General features: G+C 47.1%; 1 protein-coding gene across 4 annotated transcripts in view; it reads left to right on the top strand.

Moving 5' to 3' along the window:
• The first annotated feature begins 20 nt into the window (after positions 1 to 20).
• The window catches only part of TBC1D8 (TBC1 domain family member 8), a 145,081-nt gene continuing 121,142 nt past the window's right edge, over positions 21 to 23,959 (top strand). For 2 of the 4 annotated variants that reach the window (XM_063649238.1, XM_054474313.2), the window contains exon 1: positions 48 to 360. In XM_063649238.1, coding sequence (XP_063505308.1) covers positions 234 to 360 — 127 coding nt within the window. In that variant the 5' untranslated portion in view covers positions 48 to 233. Of the gene's footprint in view, positions 361 to 23,959 lie in introns of all 4 variants that reach the window. The other 2 variants (XM_054474294.2, XM_054474291.2) reach the window with 2 other exon arrangements.

The following is a 23,959-nucleotide window of genomic DNA, read 5'->3' as shown; positions in this document are numbered from 1 at the left end:
GCCGGCGGCTGGGGCGGGGACAGGGGCGGGTGCGGGGCGGGGCCACGTGGGGGCTGCGCTGGGTGCGCGGGGCGAGCTGCGCCCGCTGCGCTCCGCGGGCTCTCAGAGCGCTGGGCACCGGCCGGGCTGTGGTCCCCGCGCGCCGCCGTCGCCTTTCGAGGGGGCTCGGCTCACAGCGACCGGCGGCCGGGGAGATGTGAGCCGGGGCCGGCGGGCGTGGCCGGACCGCCGCGATGTGGCTCAAGCCCGAGGAGGTGCTGCTGAAGAACGCGCTGAAGCTCTGGGTGACCCAGAAGAGCAGCTGCTACTTCATCCTGCAGCGGCGCCGCGGGCACGGAGAGGGGGGCGGCCGCCTCACGGGTAAGGGGCGCGCCGGGGCGGGCGCGGCGGCCGGGCCCGGAGCCTCGCACCCCGCCGGGCCCGCGGCCCCCAGTCCCGGGCTGCGTCGCCAGAGGCGATTTCTTGGGAGACGCGGGGCCCGGACGGCCCTGCCGCGGGCTTGTTTTCCTTTTTTATGCGTTTCTCCCGCGGGCTCCCGTCGAGGTGGTGGTAGAGGGGCTCCCGGGCGCGTGCGTTTTCCGGGCGAGGCAGGTGTCTTCGCCGCCGGCCCGGTGAGTTGGAGGCCGGACTCGGCTTGGGAATCGAAGGAGAAACGCCGGGTGGAGCGGGGCTGGAGGGAGCAGGGCCGCCCTGGAGCAGCGCGGCTGCTGTGCGGGGCCAGGTGACAGCGGGGTGCGCCGGGCCGGCCCGGACTCGGCCATCTGGAGGCGCCGGAGGCTCCAGGTGGTGTCGCGGCTGGGGGCGCGCGGCGATGCGCGCGGGGCGCAGCTCTTGGAGGCCGCGGTGAGCGGGGACTGTCTCCACGCCCGGAGGGGAAACTGAGGGTGGGCGAATCCCAAGCTCGTGATCTTAGTAGAGAAATTGAACAGGTCAGTTTTTTCCTCTCTTTCAGTGTCTTACAAGGAATGATAAGAAAAAAAACCCAGGGTCGTAAAGTTGATGAAAAAACAAAGCATTTTTTTTCTAAAAGTTATGTTCCAAAGCTCTTTGAAATTGACGCCAACTTGCAGTAGCTAGGACACCTGTTTAAACAGGTCAGTGAAGGAACAATTAGACTTTTTCATTTGTATCTAGGGGACCTATATTTTTCTTTCCAATTTTGGAATCTGAATAAAAGGGAGCTTAGATCTCCTGTCTCGTTCCTGTTCTACTGAGGAGAAGACAGAGGCCAGAGAGAGGTCAAAGGACCTAGGTTAGGTCCCCGGGTTAGTGGTTGGCGGCTCTTTCTGCTCTCAGACCAGTCTAGGGAAGGTCCTTTTGAGGTTGAGGCTTGTAGGAGATGTACTAACATGCCTGGAAACCACAGAACCAAGTGCAAAGGAACTGGCTTTTGCTGGACTTTAGCTTCTGAGAAAGCTGGCGGTTGGGTTTGTTAGAGGAGTGCAGACTTACACTGAGACCGGGTGAGTGGGTGGGAATTGGCAGGTTGCTGCATGGAGGGAGCTGTAGGCAGCTGAGGGTTCCCCATGGAAGGGGCAGAGGGTAGTTAGGATTCTCGATGGAGGATAGGTGTAGGGTGCTTTGGTAACCAGTGGTCCTGTTGAGTGGCAACAGGGACTCAACTTGGGCAACTTGGGCAGCACGTGGGCCTGCTCCAGGAGCTGTTTTGAGCTTTGGGGGAGGGAGTTGTGCAGGAGGCAGGGGCCGCAGTGGCCTTGTTGGGCCCCGTGACGCACCCTGGTGCTTAGTGCCCAGGCTCTCAGGAAATGGAGGTGGGTGGTGCCCTGGGAAGAGGCATCAGAGGCGAAGAGGCAGGAATTTGTCTTCTCTCCCTTTCTTTGAGGGCAGTGTATCTTTATTTATGGTGCATTTAGCAGGGTTCCTTGGTCTATAAATGTTTCATTTAGTAGAGAGTGAGGACAAGGCCTGAAGATTTGTGAAGTGAGAAACATAAGGACAGTTTGTCCCGTAAACACTCATTCATTCACTTTGTTCCGTGCACATATGTAGGATACTCTGTTCGCTGCTCTGGAAAGAGGCACGAGAGCAGGCGGTGAGGGCCGGCTACCTTCAGCCGATTCACCATCTAGTTAGTGGGTGAGATGGTTCCAGACACGGAGGGCAGAGCTGGCCATAGGATGCCTGGTCGGGCTTCAAGCCCGCTTCCTGTCCAGAGGGTTTCTGACTCTGTTGTCCAGAGTCTCTCTGTGATGAACTCAGTGAATTCCCTCCCTGTTTCATTCCAAAATCAAGCAGGTCCCATATTAATATTATACCTGTGGCCCTGGCATTCCTTGATATTTACTTTGGTTTGGACTTCCTGTGAATGTGCAGAATTTTCTTACGCTTAAAGGCAACAAGATCGACCATAAAAAGGGAAAAGTCTACAAAAAGAGGATACTTGATGTATTTCTTGGAGACCCTGTTGATTGTGAAAAGGATGATGTGTGCAGCCAGACACTTTACCTTTGAGCATTTAGCTGGGAAGCCAATGCCGATGAAGCAGTGCTGACCTGCCACGTGTGCTGTGGGGGGCTGGTCTTCATGGGGCCACTTAGGATTGTGGTAAAGTCAAGACCCCTGGGACACAGGGCAGCTCTGTGGTGGTGGCGGTTTTTGGAAAATGTGCAATTCTAATGTGGCAGATTGTTAGCAATTTAAGAGTTTAAAACCTAGATTGAGTTTATGAAACGAATGGGGGCTACAGTGATACACATTCTGGCAGGTTGTAGACTTTTGTTTGGAGGGAAGCAAGCAGTGGTGGCCTAAGGGGGATTGGAAGTAAAATGTAATAGAGCAGTAATCAATAAACATCTCTGTTCCTTTATTGTGATGCTGAATTTGTATTAGTAGGAGTTTAGACAGAGGAGATCTGGTGGTTGAAGTAATCTTAATTGCCTAACTTCAGAAATACTATCAGCTTTTGTTTCCTTGAGGATTAAAATCGGCCCTCCTGCTTACATACATGCATAATACATGCTCTCTCTCTCTCTTTCTCTCTCCCTCTCTTCACATTTCCAGGTTTATTTTTCTCCATAGTTCCTTCTCACTTTCTCTTACAATATATCAATTTATTTTTTTCATTGCTAAATTGCCTATTCGATGAGGGCAGGTATTTACCTGTGATAGTACCCAGCATATATGTTCAGGAAACATTTGTAGGATGAATGGATGGGTGACTGTATGCATAGGTGATGGATCCCACTCTTTTCTTAGAAGTTGGGTGGGAGTAGAGGCCCAGCGTTTTGGACTGATTGCCTGGAACAGGAACAACCCCTGTCTCTTCTCAACTTCCTGTTTACCTGGCAGTCTGACCATTATGGAAAGCTGGAGGGGTGTGGGTGGGAAACACAGTTGTTTCCTCCAGTCTTTTTTTGTAGCTCCCTCTTTTGAGGGGGATGGATCATCACACTAACTTCTCTGGTAGCCAGAAAGGGCGGGCACAGATGTGGCTGCCGTTGTTACCTCCTGGGCTCTGAGCACTGCTAGTGAGGTGCCCATACTTTCCTCACCTTAGAGCATAGCATGGCAGAATTCAGGATTATGAGATGTTTCCAAACTTCTGCTTGCAGAAGTGATATTGCTACTCTGGAAAGGAAGTAAAGTTATACAGTGTTCACTTTGATACAGTCTCCAACCTCTCCTAACAAGTTCAGCCAGCTCTGGGAGAACAAAGAGCCGGAGATGTTAGCATGTGGGAAAGAGACTGTGCAGAGAAAGAACACACAACATTGCTGCCCTCTCTCCCAGGGTCTCTGAAGCACTTCAAGTGAGTGGGATAATAAGGAACTTAAATAGCTCAAGAGCAAAAAAACCTAATAACCGGATTGAAAAATGAGCAAAAGACGTTAATAGACATTTTTCAGAAGAAGACATACAGATGGCTAACAGGTACATCAAACATGCCCAGCATCACTAATTATCAGGGAAAGGCACATCAAAACCCCAAGGAAATACCGCACTCCAGTTAGAATGGCTATTACTTGTTTATTTAATTCATGTTTTTCTTAGAATGGCTATTATTGAAAAGACAAAGGAAAAACGTGTTGGTGAGGATATGCAGAAAAGGGAACACTCACACACTTGGTAGGATTGTAAGTTAATATAGCCACTATGGAAGACAGTATGGAGGGTCTTCAAAAAACTGAAAATGTAGCTGCTGCATGATCCTGCCATCCCGCTACTGGGTATATATTCGAAGGAAATGAAATCAGTATGTTGAAGAGATACCTGCATTCCTGTATTTATTGCATCACTATTTACAGTAGCCAAGATATGGAATCGACCTCAGTGTCCCAACAAGAGATAAATAAACAAAATGTGAGATATATACAACAGAACACTATTCAACTATATGAAAGAATGAAATCCTATCATTTGCGACAACATGGTCTCGAACTCTTGACCTCAAGCAATCCTCCCGCCTCGGCCTCGGCCTCTCAGAGCACTGGGATTACAGGTGTGAGCCACCGTGCCTGGCACATTTGCAACAACATGGATGAACCTGGAAGAGGACATCGTGTTAAGTGAAATAAGCCAGACACAGAAAGACAAATACTGCATGATCCTACTTATATGTGTAATCTTAAAAAGTTGGTATTATAAAAGCAGAGAGTAGAACAGTGGTTACCAGGATGGGAGAAGATGGATGGGGAGAGGTTGGTCAACAGGTACAGAGTTACAGTTAGATGGGAGAAGCAAGTTCTGCTGTTTTCTTGCACAGTAGGGTGACTGTGGTGGTACCGTATATTACACAATAGCTATGAGAATGAGAAGCTTTTGAATGTTCTCACCACAAAGAAATGATAATTGCATGAGGTGATGGATATGCTAACTACCCGAATTGGATAATTATGTAACATATATGAGTATTGAAACATCAAATTGTATCCCATAAATATGTACAATTACAGTGTGATAATTAAAAAATAGTGAGTGGAATAAACATTACTCTAAAGACCAAATATCACCACCCAGCTGTGCCCTCTAAAGGATTTGATTTTTCAGTGTTTTATTGCGTGTATTCCTGTATAATCTTGCAATTCTTCTCTTAAATTGGCTGACAATTTAAAAGTTGTAATTTGAAAAAATATTAATGTTTTCTGCTTTGCAACATGGTTACCTTAAGCCTCTGTTCCTGTCATTGCATTTGTAGTAGTGATGGGCTGATTCCCTAAACAGTTAGGGTGAAGGGAGGAAGTATGGTATAGTGAAAAATAGTGTAAAATACAACCTTTGGAGTCAAGGTAAGTAAGTCTGTTCATTAAGAATCTGGACTGAGAGGCTTTGAGTTAGTTTATCCAGTTTCTTTGAGCCTTAGTTACAACTCAGCCTTAAGAAAGGGACAATAATGGATCTTACTTTGGAGGGTTAGAAACTGTTTTCCACAGCAGCAGTACCATTTTTCATTCCCACCAGCAATGCATAATGGTTATGATTAAAATAAGGCTTAAAATTAAAATAAACAGTATACATCAAGGGCTTAATTGTGCTTGGCACCTAGTAGATTTGACAGAAGAAAAGCAAAGTACAATTTTAAAAAACTGAATAATGAAGGCTTCTGAGAATAAAGGTGTAAAAACATTTGCATTGTAGTGAAGGACATAAGAAACATTCATTTATCTGTTAGTGCAGTATTTAATATGTGTAATTAAAAGATGAAATATTTAAATAACAGCTTGGGCCAAGAATTGCTCAAGAGAAAGGTGTTTTTATAGGATTTGGGCACACGGTGGCTACTCTCACCACATTAAATCGTAGTAAGTAAAGGGAGCTTCACCTTGTTTCAAATGTTGAGAGTGAGTGCTCATGCTGTGCCTCCAGTGAATCACCTACTGCCTTTGGAAGAGTGTCTTAATGACTGGGGGAGGTGAAACTGACAGGCTAAGGATTCACGTGGGGTTACAAAGCTTGCTCAGAAGGACTCTTATCAGAAGGTTGGAAACTGATGAAGTCCAGCATGGATGTTGCATTTCTTGGCTAGTCTGTCTGAGGTTGGCTGGAGTCCTGCTCATATAGCTGAATTTGTTGGCGAATTTTGTCTCCTCCAACAGTGAAAGTCTTTGACTCAACAGGGCAGCCTGTTGCATTCTATGGAAGTCCCAGATGTTGGCTCCAGAGTCTTACGTGCTTTGGTATTTTTTCTTAAAAGCACAATAGGGAAGAAACCACAAGTAAAGGAAGTAGTTTGATTTTAGGATCATAAATCTGAAAAATTAAGTTAAATAACTGATATATCTTTAGGGGCCGATAATCTATAAATAAAAGCGTTGAGGTTTCCAAGAGCTGCATTTAGTGAGAGCATAATAAAGGCAGTGTATTTGTAGTGAGATAATCAAACAAGGCACGGACTGTGTCACTCCAGGAGATAATATAAGGTACAAATTGTGCAGGCGGTGGGATACTGGAGGGTGGCCTTTTCCGCCTAATTGGAACTCCTTAGGAAGAGCTGACAATTATTGAGAGGTTGGTAGCTTGTAAAGAATTCATTTACTAGCAGTGAAGGCAGAAGGATTTTATGATCTTGACTCCACATTCTAGGTGGCACTGGATAAAGGAGGAATTTATTTATTTTTATTTTTTAATTTTTATTTTTGGAGACGGAGTCTCGCTCTGTTGCCCAGGCTGGAGTGCAGTGGCGTGATTTCGGCTCACTGCAACCTCCGCCTCCTGGGTTCAAGCGATTCTCCTGCCTCAGCTTCCTGAGTAGCTGGGACTACAGGCGCGCGCCACCACACCCGGCTAATTTTTTGTATTTTAGTAGAGACAGGGTTTCACCATTGTTGCCCAGGCTTGTCTCGAACTCCTGAGCTCAGGCAATCCGCCCGCCTAGGCCTTCCAAAGTGCTAGGATTACAGGCGTGAGCCACCGCGCCCAGCCAAGAGGAATTTATTTAAAATGAAAGTAAATCTGGTAATTCTTTCAGCATGGATTTTTTCCCCCTATTTTAAAAACTTACATCAATGGTATTAAAAAGCAGCCATGAGCCTATTTTAATCACTGCTGGGGGTTGCAGGCGCTGCCCCTGAACCGCCTGTTGGGTTGCCTCTCTTCGCCCTTCTGCTCTTAAGCACAGACCCTGCAGCATGTTGGCACTTTTCTCTCCCAGGCCCCTCATGGCTGTCTCCTCCTCCACCCCCAAGCATCTGGCTAATTCTTGTGAACCTTTGGGGCTCCGCCTGAGCTCCACTTCCTGGAGATGAACCTGACTCTTCCCCTACTCCCACCACTGTAGTCATGGAGAGGCGTTTTGAGGCTTTGTTGTTTAGGGTGAACCAGATCCTGAGCTCCAGGAGGGAGGTCATAGGTCTGTGCCCCTCTCTCCTGTGCCTTTAGTGCTGATGGTTCTTGTCACCAGAGCACTCTTGATAAATATTTGTGAAATACATGGATGTAGACGTCAAGTAGTACAATCTTGAGGAGATCAAGTACAAACTTCATGTAGATGTCATGTAGGAGATATCAAGTTGTACATATCAAGTAAAATGGATAGATGTGAGCCTGTGCAGTTGAAAAGTGTTTTGTGTGTATCATCCTGGAAATGGAAATTATGTAGAATGCAGGAATAAATAATAGAGTGTTGTTCTTAACTGTCTTACACCAGCGCTGTGTGCTGTAAGGACTAGGTAGCTTGTGGCTGAACCAGCTTAGCTGTTAGGACTACCTATTGATGCCGGGCGAGGGGGCTCACGCCTGTAGTCCTAGCACTTTGGGAGCCGAGGTGGGTGGATTGCTTGAGCCCAGGAGTTTAAGACCAGCCTGGGCAACATAGCAAAATCCTGACTCTACCAAAAAATACAGAAAATTAGCCGAGTATGGTGGCGTGTGCCTGTAGTCCCAGCTACTTGGGAGGCTGAGGTGAGAGAATCACCTGAGCCCTGGAGGTTGAGGCTGCAGTGAACTGTGATCACACCACTGCACTCCAGCCTGGGCATTGGAGTGAGACCCTCTCATGGGGTTGGGGGTGGGGGGAAGAACTACCTATTGGTAACCTTGATGTAAATGATTCCACACAGAACCAGACTTATTCCTCTAGTGTATCACCAGCCAACAAACACATATGTATGAATTTGAGTCATCCATATTCTTTAACATTTGGTGAATCTTTCATTCTACTGGATTTTATTATTTTCCTGCTTCCTGCTTTTTACTTAAAAAAAAAGGAAAGGTGGCTGGGCGTGGTGGCTCACGTCTGTAATCCCAGCACTTTTGGAGGCCGAGGTGGGCAGATCACAAGGTCAGGAGTTCGAGACCAGCCTGGCCATCATGGTGAAACCCCGTCTCTACTAAAAATACAAAACTAAGCTGGGTGTGGTGGCGGGCACCTGTAATCCCAGCCACTTGGGAGGCTGAGGCAGGAGAACCGTTTGAACCCAGGAGGCGGAGGTTGCAGTGAGCCGAGATCTCGCCATTGCACTCCACTCTGGGTGACAGGGTGAGAGTCCGTCTCAAGAAAAAAAAAAAAAAAAAGGAAAGGAAAGAAAAATCAACAATAAAATAAACAGTGCCTTAATAAGATATCCTTATGAAAAGGTTCTGCATTTTGTGGTTTGTTTTTTAGTTATGAACTTTTCGGTGTGCATAAGAGTATTTAAGGTAAGTTGTAGGTAATGGAGCAAACACTATATATCTACCACCTGTAAGTAAAAAAATAAGAGTATATCCTATGCCTGAGAGACCCCTTCTGTGTTTTCCTGATTACATTTCCCTCCCTTCCTTGCAGGCACCACTACCCTGGATTATGTGTTAATACTGACTTGCTTTCCTTTATAGTTTTAACACATTTATACGTATTCCTAATCAATACATAGTTTAGTTTTGTGTGTTTTTGTAACTTTATTACAAAGTATACTTTTATTCATACTTTATGTATTTTTCTGTCACTTGACCACCCTGCCCCCTGCATTATGTTTTTCTCACTTTGACCCATGGTAGCCGCCATAGTTCATTCATTTTCATGGATGTGTAGTAATCCATTGAGTGAATATATTATTATTTATTCATTCTCCTGTCCGTGGATATTTGGGTTGTAGTTGTTTTAGTAGATAAAGCTGCTGTGAACATTTTCCTATAGTGTTCACACAGGTATACATTTCTCTAGAGAATATTTCTATGAGTGACCTTGTTGGGTGTATCCATCAGGATGAGTTAGGTTATGCTGCAGTAACAAACACCCCGACACATAAATTTATTTCTCCGTCATGCTGTATATTCAATGTGGGTCAGCAAGGGTCTTTTCTGAGGGAGAACTGGGACTTTTGTGAACAGCCCTAATACTGGGTCATAGCTATGTGTATTTTCAACCTTTCTAGATAATTCCAAATTGTTTCCAAGCAGAGCATGGTGATACATGCCTGTAATCCCATCTACTTGGGAGGCTGAGGCAGGTGGATTGCTTGAACCCAGGATTTTAAGTCCAGCATGGGCAACATAGTGAGACCACTGTCTCTAAGAAAAAACTTCCCACAGTGGTACATCCTTGCTAATGCTTGATATTGTCAGAGATGTTACTTTTTGCCAATCTGGTAGGTATATACATAGTATCTTAGAACCACTAAGCTACTATTTCTCATTATTACTAATAGGGATGAGAATATTTTTATGTGTTCATTAAGTATTTGTTTTTCCTTCTGAGAAATACTTGGGTCTTTTGCTCATTTTTTCTGTTGGCTTATCTTTTTCTTTAGTTTTTTTATGAGCCGTGTGTGTGTGTGTATGTGTGTGTGTGTGTGTGTGTGTGTGTGTGTGCCTTTATGTGTGGTTTTTCTGTATTCTTTTTCGATTGTATGTATTTTTTTTAAAGTCAGGCTTTTTATTTTCATTGTAGGTTTTTTCAAGAGCTCACGTTGTTAATTTTCGTGCAGTCAGATGTATCAGTCTTTTCCCTTTTGTTTTAATTAATTAATTTACCTAGACCTTTTCTGGCAAGATCTTTTTCCTTCAGTTCTTTTTGTTACTTGTTTAAGAAGAGCTGCTTGGAGGGGAATCTCTAAGATGATGGTGAAGGGAAATCCTGAGATGTCAGTGAGAACCTCTCTTCTTCCCTCCTCCAACCCAGTGTTCAGTCCAGACTGGAGCCTGGCAGGAGGCTGCAGGACAACTTCTGGGAGAAGAGAAAGTGATAGACTGTGCAGTGTGTTTGCACATATTGAATGAAGATCTGCACATCAGGGGAGAATTTGTGGATAGATTATCCATAGATGGAAAGCTGAGTAAGCCAGAAATTTTGGGATAGTTGTTAATTCCAGGGAAAATAAAAAGTTGTATAGGGTGGAAAAAGTATTGTAGTTTTGCTGCAAAACTCAGCTCTTGTTAATGTTTTTGTAGTTATAATAATGTAAATATTGACTCACGATCTAACTGAAATTATTGCATAACTGGGGTGTGAGTGTTGGGTGGCGGGTGGCAGTCAATGAAAGGGAGCTAAAGCCTCCACTTCTGAAAGTTGACAGCTAATGCCTACAGTAAATATCCAACAAGTAGGCTGGGCATGGTGGCTCACGCCTGTAATCCTAGCACTTTGGGAGGCTGAGGTGGGTGAATCACCTGAGGTCGGAGGTTTGAGACCAGCCTGGCCAATGTAGTGAAACCTCATCTTTACTAAAAATACAAAAATTAGCCGGGCATGGTGGCGCGTCCCTGTAATCCCAGCTACTCAGGAGGCTGAGATAGGAGAATTGCTTGAACCTGGGAGACGGAGGTTGCAGTGAGCTGAGATTGTGCCATTGCACTCCAGCCTGAGCGACAAGAGTGAAACTCTGTCTCAAAAAAAAAAAAAAAAAAAAGTAATATAGGTGTGTTATTTGGAGATGCGAAGGTGGATACAAAAATAATCCATTAAGAGTTGGAAGAGGTTGCCTTTGGGGACTTGGTAAGTGGGAGCAGCAAGGAATAAGGGGGGACTGTTTGTGTTTCTCATGAGCCTTGCAGAATTATATGCTGATTGACACGCACCTGTAACGTTGATATAATGCAGACAGAATCTAAACTCAGGGAGAGCTTGGCATTTTTTCTGGTGGGCAACTCTGTTTGGGTAATGGCAATCAGGAAGGCATTGAAGCTGTGTCCCCTCATTGCCCAGGGGCCGTGATTTTCCCCGGATGCCTGTGTGTCAGCTATTTGTCCTCTCTGTGCTATATTTAGCCTTCAAAATGTCTAGCATGCGTGGGGTGTGTCATTTTACAGAAGCTTTTAAAACTATTTTCAGAAATGCATCTAATTTAGTCAGGTACTTTTATTTGAAATTAAAGATATCTATTCTGGATTTTATTCCCTCTCTCAATAGAGGAAATAGGTTTAGAGTTGCAAGCGCATGATCTTTGTCTTCTTTCTCAACTTTAAAGAGGGGTTCTGTGACCATAACCCACTCTTCATAGGGTCTCAGTTTATTAATCTGCAAAACAGTAGCAATGATTGCATAAAAATAATGAAAGTTTTTGCTGTGGGGGAGGTTTTATGCTTCAAACTGTTATGTTTTCTAGATATGTTGGTTAAATCAATGAAATTACTTGTAGATAAAGCAGCAGAAAGAAACCCAAAGAGCATTTTATTTAGCAGTGCCAGGCCCTGTGCTGTCATGCAGCTTATAGTCTGGAGAGGTGGGGTTTGTAGTTGTGGTCATGGGGTGATACTAAGCCACGAAACACTGAGTTATCAATAGTGGTGAGTGCTAGGGGATGTGAGAGAGAATAAGAAGGAAATGAATTTGGGTTGAAACATCAGGGATCTGTCTCTGAGGAGCTATGATCTCCACTGAGACCTGCATGGTGTGCAGGAGGGTGGTAGCTGGTGAGAAGTTGGGAAAAGAGCCGTCTGAGCAGAGGAAATGGCATGTGCAAAGGTCCTGAGGCCTCAAAGAGTCTGTTTTGGACAAGTTAAGTGTGGGATACTTGGGAGTTGTCTAGAAAGGCCTGTAGAGGAGGAAAGGGCAGAGGGGACTGAGGCATGGGCAAGGGGCAGGAGGGCCTCAGCAGTGTATTTTCCCTGAAGACAGGAGGAGGTGTATATGAGAAGGAGGGAGGGGTCTGCTCTGCATTGCAGTATGGAAAAGGCTAGGAAGACCTCGGAGACCTCAGCCACAGCAGCTTGGATGCAGGGAGATGTGGCGTGGGAGCGGGCTGGAGACTGCAGGGTGACGAGGAAGCAGGGATGGCAGATGAAGGCAGCTCTCTCAAGGTGGGATGTGGTGGTGTTTTTTTTTTTTTGGATACGTATTTATTATTTGTCAATGAATGGAGTCTCTGTTGAATGCTGGATCCACAAATGTTGTAGATTTGGGGCCGAGCTGCTGGGTCTTGAGACGGGCTGGGGAAAGATTTGAATAGGTCGAGGGAGTAGTTCACCTCATCTAGGTGAGGGAAGCTCAGGAGCCAGTTCCGGAGGAATGTTGTTTTAGAAATGGGGTTAGTACTCACTACTGAAAAAAAAAATACGTGGAAGAATCTGTCTCTCACTACCTGTGACATATTAAGAAATGTATTTACCGTTTGGCCTCTGCTTCTTGTTCCTGGCACAGAGCTCCTAATCCTTTGGAATTTCCTGGGTGATGGGAGCATCTTTTGTTCTAATGAGGTGACTCTTGGTGGGCTCCTGGGTGGAGACTGGTCACCAGCAAGAACAGATTTGAAGCTTGGGGATTTCAGCCCCACCTCCATCCTCTGGGAAGGAGCAGGGACTGGTGATTAATGATCAGTCATGCTCAGGTGGTGGTGGTGAAGCCACCTTAAGAATCCCTGGACTCTGGGGTTTGGGGAGCTCCAGGGCTGCTGAACACATGGAGGGTAGCCCACCCAGAGAGGGCACAGAAGTGCCACATCCCCTCCGATATACCCCGTCCTGTGTATCTCTTCATCTGGCTGTCTTCTGTATCCTTGATCATATTCTTTATTATGTAATAAGTTGGGAAATGTGTTTCTGTGAGCCATCCCAGCAAGTTATCAAACCTGAGGATGGGGTTATGGGAACCCCTGACTTGTAGCTGGTTGGTTAGAAGTGCAGGTGACAGCCTTGGGCTTGTGACTGGTGTCTGAAATGGGGCCGGTCTCGTGGGACTGAGCCTTTTTTAAAAAAATTAATTAATTAATTAATTAATTTATTTATTATTATACTTTAACTTTTAGGGTACATGTGCACAATGTGCAGGTTAGTTACATATGTATACATGTGCCATGCTGGTGCGCTGCACCCACTAACTCGTCATTTAGCATTAGGTATATCTCCCAATGCTATCCCTCCCCACTCCTCCCACCCCACAACAGTCCCCAGAGTGTGATGTTCCCCTTCCTGTGTCTGTGTGTTCTCATTGTTCAATTCCCACCTATGAGTGAGAATATGCGGTGTTTGGTTTTTTGTCCTTGCAATAGTTTACTGAGAATGATGATTTCCAATTTCATCCATGTCTCTATAAAGGACATGAACTCATCATTTTTTATGGCTGCATAGTATTCCATGGTGTATATGTGCCATATTTTCTTTTTTTTTTTTTTTAAATTTATTTATTTATTTATTTATTTTTTAATTTATGAAGAATTTATTGATGATTCTTGGGTGTTTCTGGGAGAGGGGGATATGGCAGGGTCATAGGATGATAGTGGAGAGAAGGTCAGGAGATAAACACATGAACAAAGGTCTCTGGTTTTCCTAGGCAGAGGTCCCTGCGGCCTTCTGCAGTGTTTGTGCCCCTGAGTACTTGAGATTAGGGAGTGGTGATGACTCTTAAAGAGCATGCTGCCTTCAAGCATCTGTTTAACAAAGCACATCTTGCACCGCCCTTAATCCATTTAACCCTGAGTTGACACAGCATATGTTTCAGAGAGCAGGGGGCTGGGGGAAAGGCCATAGATCAACAGCATCCCAAGGCAGAAGAATTTCTCCTAGTCAGAACAAAATGGAGTCTCCTATGCCCACCTCTTTCTACACAGACACAGCAACAATCTGATCTCTCCTTCCTTTCCCCACACTTCCTCCTCTTCTCTTCAACAAAACCGCCATCGTCCTCATGGCCCGCTCCCGATGGTCGCTGTCTCTTCGGAGCTGTTGGGTACACCTCCCAGACAGGGCAGCCGGGCAGAGGCGCTCCTCACCTCCCAGACGGGGCCGCCCGGGCAGAGACGCTCCTCACTTCCCAGACGGGGCCGCCCGGGCAGAGGCGCTCCTCACTTCCTCCCAGACCGGGTGGCAGCCGGGCAGAGGCGCTCCTCACCTCCCAGACGGGGCGGCCGGGCAGAGGCGCTCCTCGCTTCCCAGACGGGGCCGCCCGGGCAGAGGCGCTCCTCGCTTCCCAGATGGGGCCGCCCGGGCAGAGACGCTCCTCACTTCCCAGACGGGGCCGCCCGGGCAGAGGCGCTCCTCACTTCCTCCCAGACCGGGTGGCAGCCGGGCAGAGGCGCTCCTCACCTCCCAGACGGGGCGGCCGGGCAGAGGCGCTCCTCACTTCCCAGACCGGGCGGCCGGGCAGAGGCGCTCCTCACTTCCCAGACGGGGCGGCCGGGCAGAGACGCTCCTCACTTCCTCCCAGACGGGGTGGCGGCCAGGCAGAGGCGCTCCTCACCTCCCAGACAGGGAGGCCGGGCAGAGGCGCTCCTCACTTCCCAGACGGGGTGGTGGCCAGGCAGAGGTGCTCCTCACTTCCTGTATGGGGTGGTGGCCGGGCAGAGGCGCTCCTCACTTCCCAGATGGGGCAGCCGGGCAGAGGCGCTCCTCACTTCCTCCCAGACGGGGTGGCGGCCAGGCAGAGGCACTCCTCACCTCCCAGACGGGGCGGCCGGGCAGAGGTGCTCCTCATCTCCCAGATGGGGCAGCCGGGCATAGGTGCTCCTCACTTCCTCCCAGACGGGGTGGCAGCCGGGCAGAGGCACTCCTCACCTCCCAGACGGGGCGGCTGGGCAGAGGCGCTCCTCACTTCCCATACGGGGTGGCGGCCGGGCAGAGGCGCTCCTCACTTCCTCCCAGACGGGGTGGCGGCCAGACAGAGGCGCTTCTCACTTCCCAGACGGGGTGGCCGGGCAGAGGCGCTCCTCACTTCCCAGACGGGGTGGCCAGGCAGAGGCACTCCTCACCTCCCAGATGGGGCGGCCGGGCAGAGGAGCTCCTCACTTCCCATACGGGGTGGCAGCCGGGCAGAGGCGCTCCTCACTTCCCAGATGGGGCAGCCGGGCAGAGGCTCTCCTCACTTCCTCCCAGACGGGGTGGCGGCCAGGCAGAGGCGCTCCTCACTTCCCAGACGGGGCGGCCGGGCAGAGGCGCTCCTCACTTCCTCCCAGACGGGGTGGCGGCCAGGCAGAGGCGCTCCTCACTTCCCAGATGGGGCAGCCGGGCAGAGGCGCTCCTCACTTCCTCCCAGACGGGGTGGCGGCCAGGCAGAGGCGCTCCTCACCTCCCAGACGGGGCGGCCAGGCGGAGGCGCTCCTCCCTTCCCAGACGGAGTGGCCAGACAGAGGCACTCCTCACCTCCCAGAGTGGGCGGCCGGGCAGAGGTGCTCCTCACTTCCCATAGGGGGTGGCAGCCGGGCAGAGGTGCTCCTCACTTCCCAGATGGGGCAGCTGGGCAGAGGTGCTCCTCACTTCCTCCCAGACGGGGTGGCGGCCAGGCAGAGGCGCTCCTTACCTCCCAGACGGGGCGGCCGGGCAGAGGCACTCCTCACCTCCCAGAGTGGGCGGCCGGGCAGAGGCGCTCCTCACTTCCCAGAGTGGGCGGCCGGGCAGAGGCGCTCCTCACTTCCCATAGGGGGTGTGCCACATTTTCTTAATCCAGTCTATCATTGTTGGACATTTGGGTTGGTTCCAAGTCTTTGCTATTGTGAATAATGCCGCAATAAACATACATGTGCATGTGTCTTTATAGCAGCATGATTTATAGTCCTTTGGGTATATAACCAGTAATGGGATGGCTGGGTCAAATGGTATTTCTAGTTCTAGATCCCTGAGGAATCGCCACACTGACTTCCACAATGGTTGAACTAGTTTGCAGTCCCACCAGCAGTGTAAAAGTGTTCGTATTTCTCCACATCCTCTCCAGCACCTGTTGTTTCCTGACTTTTGAATGATTGCCATTCTAACTGGTGTGAGATGGCATCTCATTGTGGTTTTGATTTGCATTTCTCTGATGCCGAGCCTTTAACCTGCACTAATTCCAGGTAGTTAGTGTCAGAATTGAATGGAATTGTAGAACACCCAGGTGGCGTCTGGAGAGTTGGAGAATTGGTTGGTATGGGAAAACTCCCCATACATTTAGTGTCACAAATGTGAATAGTAAAGGATAATGTTTTTTTCTTTTACCACCAAAACAATTAACTAATTTAAATGGAACCTGATATGGTTTGGATCTGTGTCCCCACCCAATTTTCATTACAAATTGTAATCCCCAGTGTTGGAGGTGGGGCCTGGTGGGAGGTGATTGGATCATGAGGGTGGATTTCCCCTTTGGTGCTGTTCTCCTGAGAGAGATCTCCCAAGGTCTGGTTCTTTAAAAGTGTGTAGCACCTTCCTTCTCTCCCTCTTCCTCCTGCTCCGGTCATACGAAGATGCCTGCTCTCACTTTGCCTTCCGCCATGAGTAAAAACTCCCTGAGGCCTCTCCAAGCCATGCTTCCTGTACAGCCTGTGGAACTGTGAGCCAATTCAACCTCTTTTCTTTATAAATTACCCAGTCTCGGGTATTTCTTTATAGCAGTAAGAGAATGAACTCATACAGAACCCAAGTCTGTTGGCTTAGCACTATACAGTGATGTTTTCACCTGGCAAAAAGTGTTATTTGAGGAGACTGTGGCAGCTTAAAAATGTAATGTTACTGGTTTGGCATTTCATGTCACATGGAGCCTGCATGTAGGATGCCCCTGTACTGTCTTGTCTGGGGTAAATGCTGGTAGGAATCTGATGTGGCTCCACTCAGTGTGTTTCTCAGCTTAGATGTATTTAGTATTTTGTTGGAAATAATACGGTCAGGATTAAAAAAAATCTATTTCCAGAAGGACAATACAGATTAAAAGTCATTTAAAATCCCAGCACTTTGGGAGGCCAAGGCGGACGGATCACAAGGTCAGGAGATCGAGACCATCCTGGCTAAAGCAGTGAAACTCCGTCTCTACTAAAAATACAAAAAATTAGCTGGGTATGATGGTGGGCGCCTGTAGTCCCAGCTACTTGGGAGGCTGAGGCAGGAGAATGGCGTGAACCTGGGAGGCGGAGCTTGCAGTGAGCCGAGATCGTGCCTCTGCACTCCAGCCTGGGCGACAGAGCCAGACTCCGTCTCAAAAACGTGGTGGCTCATGCCTGTAATCCCAGCACTTTGGGAGGCTGGGGTGGGTGGATCACTGGAGGTCAGGAGTTCGACTCCAGCCTGACCAACATGGTGAAACTCCGTCTCTACTAAAAATACAAAAATTACCTGGGCGTGGTGGCACATGCCTGTAATCCCAGCTACTTGGGAGGCTGAGGCGATAGAATCACTTGAACCTGGGAGGCGGAGGTTGTGATGAGCCGAGATCACACCATTGCACTCCAGCCTGGGCGACAAAAGCCAAACTGTCTCAAAAAAAAAAAAAAAAAAAAGAGTTAGCCTAGTGATGAATGGTTTAGAAGCAGCTTCTGGGCTTTCTTACTTGAAAAACGTGTTTGCTTGACAGAAACACTTTAAAAAGGTGTAAACAGCATTGCGCAGCCTCAGATGGAGATGTAGGTATTTTACCCACCACGGGAGCGTAGAGAGTTAAATGGGTTCTGAGTATCTGTTATATTGCTGTTTTGTTATTATAATTAAAAATAAATGTGAAACGTAAGCAAGGCATTAAGATTGCTTACAGAATGTATAGCTCGTGATCGTCCATCATCAAGGATTCAGCCGTGGCAAGGGTTTGGCTGGAGTGAAGGGTCAGACTGGATCTTCGTAAATCCAGTGTCCCAAAACTGTATGTGTGCACAAGTGTGCATACTCGTGTGTTTTTATTTTAACCTGTAGCTTCCCTTAGGTTTTTGAGGTAAAGGAAGGCTTTGATGCTCACTTTGGCTCCAAATTGGACCATGTTTAATCCCAGTATTATGTAGCTGCCTGTTAATGTGGGGATTCGGTTCTCTCTCAGTCCTTTAGAACACCTGAGGCTGGGTAATTTCTAAAGAAAAGAATTTTATTTGGCTTGCAGGTCTGCAGGCAGTACAAGAATCATGGTCCTGGCATCTGCTTCTGGTGAGGCCTCAGGAAGCTTCCACTTGTGATGGGAGGTGAAGGGGAGCCCCCATGTACACAGATCACATGGTGAGGGTAGGGGGAGGTGCCAGGCTCTTTTTAACAATCAGTTCTTATAGGAACTAATAGAGTGAAAACTCACTCATTACCACCAAGACAGCATCAAGCCTTTTATGAAAGATCCACCTCCATGGCCCAAACACTGCCCACCAGGCTCCACCTCAAACACTCAATATGAGGCCAGGCCAGTGGCTCACGCTGTAATCCCAGCACTTTGGGAGGCAGAGGCTGCTGGATCACTGAAGTCCAGGAGTTGGAGACCAGCCTAGGCAACATGGTGAAACCCTCTCTCTACAAAAAAATAAAAAAATTAGCCAGGCGTGGTGATGCCTGCCTGTCGTCCCAGCTACTTGGGAGGCTGAGGTTGGAGGATCACTTGAGCTCTGCAGGCAGAGGTTGCAGTGAACCAAGCCAGGGTGACGGTGAGACCCTTCTCAAAAAAACAAAAACCAAAAAACTAAATTTCAGCATGAGACCTGTATTGGACAAACATCCAAACAAACCCAGGTTCCAAAATCAACATGAAGAACCAACATTGCTTGAGGGAAAAACGACTGCAGAAATCAGCAAACTACCCATCTTTTTGCAATCTGCTTATGTTATCAGGAGGGCCTGGGAAGTGAGGACCCCTAGAGACCTGGGGAATTCCAGCCCTTCCATGAACTCAGGCCAGGGCCTGTGCTCCCTGATGGTGGGCAGTTGGTTTGAATTGTTGTTCCCCACTCTGTGTTTGGACAGTGCATATCGCTGAATGTGATGAATTCACATGATCTGCTCCATAACGCCAACTGCCTCTCCACGTAGAGAATCTGAGGTGGCTTCACAGTCAGGTGAGGCCAGCAGTGATCACGCCTACATTTGGTATATTACATGGGGGATTGCTGTTAGGTGAGGTTGGTGGTGGCATTTTTTTTTAATTAGTTGAGCTACAATTCTGTTTTCTCTTGTTCAGATGGCTTATAACAAAAAGGTCTGTACTAAGAAGATGTTGTTTTGTCTTTCAACCTTTTGGTTGTCTTCATTTAGCCAAATAAAACATTTAGATTTGAGGAGAAAAGGGGTTGGAGAGCCTCTTGTAGAACTGGAAGGTTCTCTTTGACAAGATATGTATCTCACTGTAAAAACGACTTTTTCTTTTTTCTTGTTTCTTTTTTCTTTTTTTGAGACGGAGTCTCGCTCTGTCGCCCGGGCTGGAGTGCAGTGGCACGATCTCGGCTCACTGCAAGCTCTGCCTCTCGGATTCATGCCATTCTCCTGCCTCAGCCTCCAGAGTAGCTGGGACTACAGGCGCCCGCCACCATGCCCAGCTAATTTTTGTATTTTTAGTAGAGACAGGGTTTCACTATGTTGGCCAGGCTGGTCTTGAACTCCTGACCTGCTGATCCACCTTCCTCGGCCTCCCGAAGTGCTGAGATTACAGGCGTGAGCCACCGTGCCCAGCCAAAAATGGCTTTTTCTGTTTGGTTTTAACTTCATGTGCAACCTGGAAAGCCAGATTTCAACATTCTGTATTAATACCAAAAGTTAAGTTATGTTGTGGATTGAATGTGCCCCCCTGCCCCCTAAATTACTGTGTTGAAGCTGTGACCTCCAGTGTGACTATATTTGAAGATAGTGCCTGCAGGGAGGTAACTAAGGTTAACCGAAGTCATAAGGGCAGGGCCCTGATCCTATAGGGCTGTTCCCTTTATAAGAAGAGGGACAGTCACCAGAGAGCTTACACTCTCTGCCATGTGAGGACACTATAAGAAGGTGGCTGTCTGCAAGCCAAGAAGAGAACCCTCACTAGACATCACATTTGCTAGCCCCTTGATTTTGGACTTCCAGCCTCCAGAGCCATGAGAAAATAAACGTCTGCAGTTCAAGCCACTCAGTCTGTGGTATTTTGTTATAGCAGCCTGAGCTAAGACAAGTTAGAATCATATAATGTAATGTAAATTTGTTTACTTTCTTTGAATTAAAATTTATAAAGACTCTAACTTAGGCAAAGCCAGAGATCTGATTAGTATTGGGTGGTGCCTGAACATACTAAGACCCAAGACCAGACAGAGGCCCCAGAGGTTAGCATCCATTTCTTCCAGAAAGATCATTAGAAAGTCTGTGTGTGTGTGTGTGTGTGTGTGTGTGTGTGTGTGTGAGAGAGAGAGAGAGAGAGAGAGAGACAGAGAGAGAGAGAGAAAGAGAAGAGAGGGAGTGCTAAGCTGTGAATATTTATGTCCCCCCTCCAAATTCATTGTTGAAATTCTAACCCTGATATGGTTTGGCCCTGTGTCCCCACACAAATCTCATCTCAAATTGTAATCCCCACATGTCGAGGGAGGGAGGTGATTGGATCATGGGGGTGGTTTTCCTCCATGCTGTTCTTGTGATAGTGAGTTCTCACAAGATCTGATGGTTTTATAAGTGTTAGATAGTTCCTCTTTCACACACGCTTTCTGTCCTGCTGTCTTGTGAAGAAGGTGCCTGCTTCCCCTTAGCCTTCCACCGTGATTGTAAGTTTCCTGCAGCCTCCCCAGCCATGCAGAGCTGTGAGTCAGTTAAACCTCTATCCTTTATTAATTGCCCAGTGTCAGGGAAGTTCTTTATATTAATAGCAGAGTGAAAATGGACTAATACAACCCCCTAAGATGATAGTACTGGAGGTAGATTCCTTGGAGGTGATTAGATTATGAGGGTGGAGCCTTCCTGATTGTGATTAGTGCTCTTAGAAAGAGACCCCAGAGAGCTCCCTCTCCCTATCCACCTCGTGAAGACACAGCATGAAGCCACCATCTGTGAACCCCCCTCACCAGACACCAAATCTGCTGGTGCCTTGATCTTGGATTTCCCACCTTCCAGAAGCATGGGAGGTAAATTTATGTTATTTATAAGGTATCCAGGTAGTGGAGATTTTGTTATAGCATCCCAAATGGACTAAGACAGGGAGAGAGGGAAGATGGAAAGAGGGGAGAGAGGGAGAGGGGAAGGGAGCGAATATCTCAGAGAGAGACTTGAATGGCGAATGGACTCACACAAAAAGAGATCATGATCCCAGAAGCATTTGGCAGTGCTCATTCTAATATGCTATGTGATTAATATTTCTATATGCATTTCTGAAAAGTTTTATTTAGAATCAGAATTGTCTAAGTTAGATAATTTTCTTATTGCTTACATTTTCAGAGAGATGTACTTTTTTTTTTTTTTTTTTTTTGAGATGGAGTCTCGCACTGTCACCCAGGCTGGAGTGCAGTGGCTCGATCTCAGCTCACTGCAACCTCCACCTCCCGGGTTCAAGCAATTCTCTTGCCTCAGCCTCCCAAGTAGCTGGGATTACAGGCGTCCGCCACCACGCCCAGCTAATTTGAGATGTACATTTTAAGTAAAAGCAAACTGTTAAAAATTTATAGAAACATCTATACATTTGAATAAGATAATCGTATTGCAGATATAAGAATATTTTTATTGCAAAGTAAAAACAGAAACAGTGGCTCACGCCTGTAATCCCAGCACTTTGGGAGGCTGAGGCAGGAGGATCACTTGGGCCCAGGAGTTCAAGACCAGCCTGGGCAACATAGGGAGACTCCATCTCTACAAAAAATTGAAAAACAAAAAATAAATTAGCCGGGCATGGTGGCATATCCCTGTAGTCCTAGTTACTTGGGAGGCCAAGGCGGGAAGATTGCTTGAGCCCAAGAGGTCGAGGCTGCAGTGAACTGTGTTTATGCCACTGCACTCCAGCCTGGGCTGCAGAGTGAGATCCTATCTCAAACAAAACAACCTGATCAAAATTGTCAAACACAAAACAGGGATGGGATGGGGATTTATGTCTTCAAAAATGTCAAAGTCATAGAAAGACAGGCTGTGTTTGGAAAAGTTCTTTATTAAAGGAGACTAAAAAGACGTGGTAGCTCAATGTAATACGCAACCACAGAGTACGTACTGTACTGGAGGGAGCAGGTGCTATAAAAGACATCATGGGGTCACCTGGCAGCTTGGGGATATGAAGGGTAGATACAGGTATACACATGTAAAATCCACTGGAGTTGATGACTGCTCTTTTGTGTAGGACAGTGTCCCCATTCATAGGAATAGGCTTCCCCTCAAATGATTTAGAAAAGTGTGTGTGTGTGTGTGTGTGTGTGTGTGTGTAATTATATCATATATCATATTGTATCATTATATTGAGAGGAAGAAATAGAAAAAGAAAAATAGCAAATGATACAGTGAATGGGGTAAGCTGCCCACAGCAGATGAATCTGAGTCTTGGCAGAGAGGGGATGAGTGTTCTCTGTCTTATTTTAGTTCTAGTTTTCCTTTAAGTTTGACTTTATTTCCAAATAAAAGGTGAAATGAACATGCAAATCCAGTTTATGTGTGAATCCGGAAGCACCCGTCTACTTTGATTGAAGTATTTTTAGTCCGTGTTAATAAAATGTAAAATATACCTATAACAATTTTTTAAAAACCCTTTAGGAAATTTCTGCAGAAAAATAACTTTATTGTAAGTCTGAAACTAACCACTCCCAGCTTTTCTTGTTGAACAACTATATTTGGAACCTTGTTTTTTTTCTTTTTTTTGAGACATAGTCTCGCTCTGTCGCCCAGGCTGGAGTGTCGTGTCACGATCTTGGCTCACCGCAAGCTCCGCCTCCCGGGTTCACGTCATTCTCCTGCCTCAGCCTCCTGAGTAGCTGGGACTACAGGCGCCCACCACCACGCCCAGCTAATCTTTTCGTATTTTTAGTAGAGATAGGGTTTCACCGTATTAGCCAGGATGGTCTCAATCTCCAGACCTCATGATCCAACCGCCTCAGCCTCCCAAAGTGCTGGGATTATAGGCGTGAGCCACCGCACCCGGCCAGAACCTTGTTTTTTTTTTGAGACGGAGTTTCGCTTTTGTTGCTCAGGCTGAACTGCAATAGCACGCTGGGCTCACTGCAACCTCTGCCTCCCGGGTTCAAGCGATTCTCCTGCCTCAGCCTCCCGAGTAGCTGGGATTACAGGCATGCACCACCATGCCCGGCTAATGTTGTATTTTTAGTAGAGATGGGGTTTCTCCTTGTTGGTCAGGCTGGTCACAAACTCCCGGCCTCAGGTGATCCACCTGCCTTTGCCTCCGAAAGTGCTGGGATTACAGGCGTGAGCCACCATGCCTGGCCTGGAACCTCGTTTTTAAAGAGGTAAGGGAGCCAGGCTCAGTGACTTTTGCCCATAGTCTCAGCTACTTGGGAGGCTGAGGTGGGAGGATGACTTAAGGAGTTCAAGACCAGCCTGGACAACATAGCAAGACCCCATCTGTCTAAAAATAAATAAATAAATAAAATAAAGAGGTGAGGTTTCCCAGGGGTCCTGGATGCCACAGCCAGCAGGGCAGGTTGTGTACTATTTCATGTGTATGAGGGTGTTTTATCTAATCCCTTCCTAAAATTAAGTGACTTAAACACAGGAGTTTTTGATATAATGTGTATGTATTATTGCAGTGTTAGATTGGGGCTTGATTGTAGTCAATAACAGTTAGATATTAAGAGAATGAAGATCTTGGAAAAGAAGGCCATTCAACAGGTATTTACTGTGTGCTGCTAGGAGCCTGGCTCTTTCCCAGGCACCTGGATGTAGCAGTGAACAAAACTAGATCCTACCCTCATGGAGCTTGAAGATTACTCTAGTGATTAATCTAGGGTTGGAATTCTCAAATATGCACCGCCAATCCTCCTAAATATGTCAGCCCGGGCATCATTTTAAA

The sequence above is a fragment of the Pongo pygmaeus genome, chromosome 12, assembly GCF_028885625.2.
Source record: "Pongo pygmaeus isolate AG05252 chromosome 12, NHGRI_mPonPyg2-v2.0_pri, whole genome shotgun sequence".
Lineage (NCBI taxonomy): Eukaryota > Metazoa > Chordata > Mammalia > Primates > Hominidae > Pongo > Pongo pygmaeus.
This window is presented reverse-complemented; position numbering and strand designations above follow the sequence as displayed.